The 8,503-nt window shown below is 43.3% G+C and overlaps 1 protein-coding gene across 2 annotated transcripts in view; it reads right to left on the reverse strand.

The window, feature by feature from the left end:
* Positions 1 to 7,839, reverse strand: part of LOC118299333 (lissencephaly-1 homolog) — a 31,367-nt gene extending 23,528 nt beyond the window's left edge. The window contains exons 1-2 of one of the 2 annotated variants that reach the window (XM_035622947.2): positions 7,656 to 7,839; positions 936 to 1,240 (exon numbers count right to left, since the gene is read on the reverse strand). In XM_035622947.2, coding sequence (XP_035478840.1) covers positions 936 to 967 — 32 coding nt within the window. In that variant the 5' untranslated portion in view covers positions 968 to 1,240; positions 7,656 to 7,839. Of the gene's footprint in view, positions 1 to 935; positions 1,241 to 7,509; positions 7,532 to 7,655 lie in introns of those variants that run through there. The other variant, XM_035622948.2, reaches the window with a different exon arrangement.
* Positions 7,840 to 8,503: the final 664 nt, after the last annotated feature.

Here is an 8,503-nt window from a genome sequence, read left to right on the forward strand (position 1 = left end):
AATTGCCAAGCCCACAGATTAAGCAGGGCTAAATCATACCCCCACCACAGGCTCTCTCATATTTCTCACTTGCTCATTTAATACATTTCACAGCACATGTGCTGATATTTCTCTGTCTAAATGCAACTTCGATCTCCTGTGGACTGACAAGGTGTACAGAGCCAGTCCATGAAGCATGGTACCACACTTTGGATCCCTGTGTGTCCCTCTGTGGCTGTCCAAGGTTTCTCCTAACGTCACATTTTGAACATTTCACTTTTTTTCAGGGTACGTAGTGTAGGTGAATGATCAATAAATTTGTGCTGCAATACCTCAGGGAAAAACGTCAACCAGGCATCGAGTCTTCTTGAGGACAAAAAGTCAATATACATCCTTGCCTGGAAGCAAACAGATTGACCACTGTCGTAAAAGGGACAGACATTAAGTAGGATATTGTGGGCTTTGGAAACAACTATAAATCAAATATCAATACTTTGTTTGGGTATAGGTATACAAATAGACGAGCGTGGAGCCCACACAGCAATTCTTCAAGCTCTTTGACAATGTTAATGACACTTATGTCACTGAGCAGCTATAAGGAATATGTGATTAAGATCAACAGATCAACAGAATAGCCACTCTGCTCATGTGGCCCCATAAATTCATAATGTCAGCAAACGGAAGTTTAGAAGCTGGATTGCATTGAGATTTTAAATAAAAATAAAAAAACAACAACAACTAACATTTAGGAAAGCACCTAATCCTGGTCATTCCTTTAAGGTTGCACAGTAAGATCATAAAAATGCAGTTGCACTGGGCAGCTGAGCAGTTGTCAGGGTAAGTTGAGTTTATGAAAGTGAAATGTTTCATCACATGATATAAGCAACACTGCAACCACAATCCATCAATCAATAAGCCTGAGCCACATGTTGTGAAAAGGCGTGTTGGCAACTTACAGTTCATCTCGTTGTCGTTGTGACAGCACCATGGTGACGGGGAGGTGTGGGCGGGGCTGGGTGGGATCAGTTGGTAGAAGGTGAATCTTGTGCAGCTGCTGCGCTCTCCACAGTCAGGAGATGAGCTGTGCTGATCCGGGCAACACAGGCGAGGACGAGCTGTGTACTCCAATGGCAGGCAGTTAGTTTTGTCCAGGCAAAGGCTGAGATGGAGAAGAGGGGAATGCAGGAATCTGCCCCCAAACCGGCTGACTCCAGGGACAAGAGAGGCTGCAGACCAGTCAGCAGCCAAGTCTACACTGCATCTGGGGAGGAGAGAGGGAAATTCAACATTAGGCATGCATGACAGATAACATGGAGAGTGGGTGGGGATAAAAATGTTTATGAGCCAAAATGAGTGCTGCGTCAATATCTGCACCAGTTCTACACAGACAAAGTGGCTGAGGAATTTTTAAACAATGGATTTAAAGAAGAAAGAAAAACAATACAGACGGTGTATTGCCAGAAAGAGCTCTCGGCATGAACCCATCTATCATACATTGAATAAAAACCACCTTCTTTCCATAAGGCACTCCCTCATTTGATTTTCAGCTCCACTCCTGTGAACTGCCTTCATAATGAGTCCTGTCATGTTCCTGGTCTGATCTGAGGAGTCTGGTCTGCTAATGCAGCAAATTCCCCTCTCTGCGCACATATAAGGGCTGACCCACATTCTCAGAGCAACTACGTCTCCTCCCAGGTTGCCAAAAGCAAAGAAAAACAGGACACAGTGAGGCAGGCTTGAGTTAAGGCTGAGCTCTGGTCAAATTCCCCTGACATTTTCATCTCATTATGACACCTCCTCTAGACCTGGCTGACTGGTGGCACAATGAAATCACCATGTCTAATTGAGTCAGCAAAATATGTATTGCTGATAATGTGAATATGTATTTATTGTTATAAGTGGAGTACTGATGTGAGGAAGAATAAATAATCAATACAGCCAACAGTGATGTGATGAAGTCTATTTTTGGACTGCATCGAAGTCTTGAAAAGCACTTCACCAAAACAGATACCAGCGAGAATACCAACTGCGAGCTACAATAAACCTCTTAGTCAACTAGGACCCGTCTGACTAAATATTTGCCTGACTAGTAAACAAAGGTAAAAAATAAAAAATAAAAAAGTCAATTTACGTCCTTCTAGAGACATGCAACAAACTGATTTGAAAACTAAAACATGGCACAGGTGTCGACACACGTGTACAGAAGACCACACAGATGTGTGTAAGGCATGAGATTTGCTGAATAGGAACTGGTCCACTGAAGGAAACAGATGTATCTGGAGTAGGCGTGAGGACTGGAAACACCCCAATGCAACAATAGAAAATTTACACATTCCTCATTTCAGCTGATGATGCAGCAGTGACATCAGCACAAAGGGAAATGCCTCCTTCTCATTCTTACTCGTTTGTCCAACATATACTCAAAACAAAGAGGATGCAGATTTAAATTGATTCTGCTAAGTGCTTAAAGTAAAACTAGGGGTTTCTGCTTTCTTTTATTTGCATATTTAACACTTAAACTGTTAAACAGATAACCCAATGTAGCCAACACCTAACCTTTGGACCCTGATGTCACCACCTGACAGCCGTCCAAAAGTCAGCCTAAGTCTGACTTTGTGTGGATTACGGCATGCTGGGGGTGTCTGGACGCTGCCCAACAACCCGGCCATGGTTCAGGGTCACAGCAGAACAACAACACCATAAGACGATGGCACTAAACATGTCTCCTTCAAAATCTCCACAACAAAAACATCCAGTCAAAGCATGCGCCTTCTACATCAACCTGTGCGACCACTCCCGTGAGTCAAATTAGGTCATCTACTATATACCGACACTTCCCTCTGTGCTGCCGGCAGCTGTCATCACTGTATGTGTCCATTAATGTGTTAGACTCCCCCCCCCCAATCTCATTTGTGGCATCAGCATTGAGCAAACTGTTTGCACAATCACATAATCAGGCTAATTGCCTCAGCACAAAATGCAGTCCCATCTCGATGATGGGCGGAATGGGCAGCAGTCTATAAATCTGCCTCCTGAAGGTTTATAATGGTTAATGGTCTCTTCCTCCTATTGATTCACTTGTTTTATGTCGCAGCGACAACTGGACAGTAAAGTGCCCCTCACAGTAATGGTGCCAACTCGTGAGGGCTGTTGTTTCATTTCCTGATGAGTGCTTTCAGATTATCTTATGTGAAAATTTCATTTTTAATGAATAATAACATGATTCCCTGTTCTATGTCAATTCACAAATGCAACAACTGAACATCAAGTTAGAACTGTATTGAACTACACCGACGGTGTCACTGACTGTCCACAATCTCTGTTCTTATGAAGTCAAGCATAAGAGCTGGGCCTACATATTTCAAAAATGTGGACCAGACACAAGACAAAACACCGGGTAAATAAAACAGGAAAACCATGTTAATGAACATTAGAGTAATCTGTCAGCAAACCATTCAAATAAAAGCTGTTAGCTAGCACAACACTTTGAGTCAAACTCTCAAAAACTCAATAAACAGTTAGTGCATGTGTATTATTAATCTCTGGTCAAAATACTACATATAAGAATAATGTACAATATTACAACTTATCATTACTCAACCTGCCAAATATGACAGACAAAGTATGTGGACAACATGTCTGGAAGAAGGAACACGCCCTTGAGGAATGCAATGCAGTCAGTGTGGAAAATAAAAACACCAAAGTCTAAGGTAACGTGTAACTGTTTGTGTGAAATTGTGTCCTAGCACCTTTAAAAAAAACACAAAACATATCATACCATACCATCACAGCCCTCTTGACAATGCTTTCACCTCACTGTCACATTCTCGAACAGCGTCATTGTGACATGATCCTCTTACAAAAAGACCAAGGATTTCAACAGCTGGAATCTGGAGTGCCTTCATTTTCTTTCGGTGACTTCACATTCATATCATCCGTCTACTTGAAGAGTTGCATTATATTCATACTTGACTGCCTTTTTGCAAACAACATGGAGCAATTCTGACACGCCGAACCCATGATGTTAACTCACTTTTCTGACCTTTCCCTACAGTTTAGACTTAAACTAAACTTACCACAATCAAAGACAATATTTTGGCCAACGCTGATGTCATCGAAAACAAAGCCATCATGTGATCCCAACACTGCACAGCTGTTTAGTCACATGTTTATTTTACTGGTGTCTGCAGTGACTACTATTCACATTTTCACTAAGATAATTTTGTGGGATTTACAGTCTATCAGGAGACAGCTACTGAGATTAGGTATTAACATGCCTCAAGTACACCAGCTGGATAAATATGGATGATTAATTATGCCAAGCAAAGAAGTAGGTAAGGCGATGCAGCAACGTTAACTCACTCTAACAAGCAAGAGTTAAAGGCAGAATATTTTGTAGATCCTCTCCAGTTTCTTTGAATGGTTGTTCTTGGTTTAGCTCTGACAATAATCCCCAACAAGCTTTATCACTCGCTAAGGGTTTCCCTTCCATTGGAGGACTTATCAGAGAACCTAAGCTTTTTTGCACAGCGCCTTCCCTGAATTGAAAAAAGAGAAAACATTTGCTGGGAGTTCTCTACTGCTCTGGAGAGAAAAAAAGTATTGGCTCTAATATAAGTCAATTCATTTAAGGTCCACATATTTCAGTCCATAAAATGTCTTAAGATGGTGAAAAATGTCGACCGTGTTTCCCAAAACCCAAGATTATACGATACTAAGTTTACTGTCATAGAGGAGCAAATAAACCAGAAAATCTTCACATCGTAGAAGCTAAAACCACAGAATTTTTACCTTTTTTCCCCCCATAAAAACTACTTTAACGTATCGATCGATTATCAAAATAGTTGGCACAGTACAGTACAAGAAAAGTCCAACTTGGCAGCCATAAGTTGCTTACTAAACTAATCATGATTTGAATCTCCCCAGGGCATTTTCTTTTAAATTCTCATAGCTCTAAATTTTAGACAGGATGTGAATGCAGAGCGAGTTATTGTTGCCAAGTATGAAACGTGTTCAAATCAAATCTTTCAAAAATCCAAAAGCTACTCTGATAACCACTTAAGGCTGAGTGGTTGCTAGAATTATATATAACATCCTGTTGAGATTGTTGACACTGGTATTAGTTTCATACCAACATTGTTAGCTATTTTTTACCATAAATTACACATATAAAACACTGTCAAAGCGGTCATTTGTGGGTTGACAGGCAAGCTACTGTTGGCAGTAGGTCAGATATCAAGTCAGTCAGCTGGTGGCCAATCTGTCTGGAAGGTCAACCTCTGTACAATGGTCAGCTCAGGGAATAGAGTAACATGGGTGTCTGCCCTTCAGCCTGCCACAATCACAAAGACAAACAGCTTCTCACTTTCATCGCCTGTTGTCTTAAAACAGGGAGGATTCACCCGTCAGCACCTTTCAGGCAATACCTTGAAGAATCCTGTCAGTCTTTACTTTTACAAATCCGCCCCAATGACATTAAAGAAAAAAACGCCCCACAAGATCTGTAACTGTGAACTGCTTCAGTCTCCAGCTGATTAAGTGGAAACAAGCCACAGCAAAGCAACACATTCAACTGCTGAGACTTTCTATTGCAGTAATGTACAGTTGGAGTTGTTGCTGTTTCCATTGCTGACATCACTGAATAGACCCTGGCTGCAGGGATGAACGTTTCCACTGTGTGATGGTTTGGTTTGTTCTTTTAACCAAACCCAATTTGGGTCCTCACGGTCAAGACCATGGTCCAGGGCACCATTCACACACCAGCTATTTAGGCTCAGACCAAACTGGACGGTCAGAGGGTCAGAACCAAACAAGGAAGTTGAAAAGCTCCCTAATAATCTTTTGACTCTGATCAAGCTCAGTGGCAAGATATTCCTCATCTGTGATATTAGGAATCAAACAATTACCAGTGCTATTTGAGTCGAACAAACTGAAATTTGCTTAAGAGCCAGTTGTTTGTGTTAGTATGACTTGCGTTATAACAGTCCCAAAAATTGCCACGCTAGTTATCTTAGCTAAGTATAGCTTGTCAAGCTGAAATTTCAGACCACATCCCTTTTAAAAATGGTTACACACAAAAACAATTCAAGTCCAAAACACAAATCCCTCGTACCCGCGAGTAGAGCACAGTCAGTGTTTCTTCATGAAATAAGATCATCAATAAACAATAGTTCCAGTTTAACAGCTGCAAGACAGTCCTGACAGGCGTGGCTGATAAAACTAAACCAACCAAGGATCCCGACTTTAACCAACATTTCACATTGGATATACCCCTGACATGCCACAAAATTATGAGGAAAACTCGTTTGTCGCATTCAGTGCACAAAACCTGTAGACTACGAATATTTCCATTCACCCCAGTTGTTGAGAGCCCTGATTCCATCAACACACTCACATCACACAATGAAAGAGGGAGGGAGGGAGAGAGAGAGAGAGAGAGAGAGAGAGAGAGAGAGAGAGAGAGAGAGAGAGAGAGGGAGAGGGAGAGAGGGAGGGAGTGGGGGGAGAGAGAGAGAGAGAGAGAGAGAGAGAGGGAGAGAGGGAGGGAGGGAGGGAGTGGGGGGAGAGAGAGAGAGAGAGAGAGAGAGAGAGAGAGAGAGAGAGAGGGAGGGAGTGGGGGGGGAGAGAGAGAGAGAGAGAGAGAGAGAGAGAGAGAGAGGGAGAGGGAGAGAGGGAGGGAGTGGGGGGAGAGAGAGAGAGAGCACTTGAGACGCTGTAGAACACTCATCGTCTCCGATGTGCTCCACCCAGTTTGTTTGTTTTTTTACACAGTGCCAACAAACCGCATGAAGCACGAGAGATGCTCGGAGTTTCAGCCAAGCATCCTCCGGTATCCCAGTGAAGACCCAGCAGAGTACAATACACTCAAGGCACATGTCACGTGAGAAAAGCTGCAGCAGGTGTTACGTGATGTTCACGTCAAGCGATGTGCACAGCGAGCAGCGCAAGACAGATGACGACTTTTCACTTCACGCCCTTCTCCCGTGCCAACACTGGACATGGTGCTGGGACACTGCAGCGACTATCGACACGTCGATGGCAGTGAAACATCGAAACGAGTCGCGGACAACAGAGCTCACATGACGTCGTGTTAGCTGCATCTTGAGTATGTTCCACTGACGTTGACAGGCGGGACAGTCCACATCGACGCTCTTCGCGCTATGCTAATTACTGGTTATTACCAATTTGGCCCGGACGCCAAATGTAACTGTGATGTTCGCCGGCGTCGCCACGACTAACACACGGCGACACGTTGTTTCATGACCGTGTCGACGCCGCTGACGAGTCTTGTGTCGCGCTGACAGCCGGCAGCTGGACGCCGTAGTTAGCTAAAGTTAACGTTAGCCAAGTTAGCTTAGGTCCGAAAGTTGACTCCTCACTCCGGTAAAGACTCGCAATGTGCATTCAAGCGCGGGCAGCGACGGTCGACTTGCGCAGTACTTTGCGTCGGTCGACGGCCTTTTTCTGATTTTTGGCGAGTGCAGGAGATTGTTGATCTGGACCCGAGGATAAACCCCGCTGACACGGTACCTGCTGCTCCGGTCCAAGCGGCCTGTCCGCCATTTTGAGACACGGAAAGGAGGCGCAGACGTTCCAGCCACATCGTCACGTTCCCACCTAACGGCCGCTTCCTTCGCCCCCCGCCGCCTCCGTGACTCGAAAATATCGAAACTCACCCTATGGTTTCTGCCCGTGAGTATCCTCCGCCGTCCCCGACGGTATCACGACCCGACAGGGCGTGAGATTTCCGCCACAAAAAATCGGTCTTGTGATGTGGAGGTGAGTCGCGTCTCGTCTCCGCCGCCGCTTGTTTTCTCCTCTTCTACCGCATTCGCCTTCAGCCCGGGAGCGCGCACGAAGCTCCGCGTTCACGGTCTGACGAGAGCGCGCACGCTCATGGTCGCAGAAAAAAAACAACACGTTTACACTACCAAAACTATTAACTCTTACATGTCTTTCATCAGTTAATATGAACGTTATTAAATTAGACGCCTTCAAATGCTTAACGGGGAATTTATACTCAATTTTAAGAGTCTTCCATATATGGACATAATTTATTGTTAGATTGTTAAGTCTGTGTAATATATGAATGCCAAATGAAAAATGTATGTTCTAATGTCTTGTCATGATTATGACCGCTAGTAATAATATCATGTCATATACAATAAAAGATGTTTGTAATGCCCCGGATAGAAAAAAAAGACTGGATTGTCACAGAGGCCATTTTTTTAATTTTTTTTTTAACATCAGTTTTGTACAAGACCCATTTAAAAAAATGGAATTAATATTTAATCTATCTTGTCTGCATCCATCCTTTCTTCAACTTTGAAATCTGAAGGCATTCACACATTCAGATCGAACGGTTTTATTTTAAAAGTCACAGAATAAACTTCACACTTAGAATTATATAATCACATCATTTGCCCTCTTGTTCCCTAAACACTCCTACGCTAATGTTTTATGACATGAAATATCTCCTGGACTTTGTTCACCGTCACTGAACCCTGGATGAGTCGGACTGATG

This window comes from Scophthalmus maximus, chromosome 11, assembly GCF_022379125.1.
Source record: "Scophthalmus maximus strain ysfricsl-2021 chromosome 11, ASM2237912v1, whole genome shotgun sequence".
NCBI lineage: Eukaryota > Metazoa > Chordata > Actinopteri > Pleuronectiformes > Scophthalmidae > Scophthalmus > Scophthalmus maximus.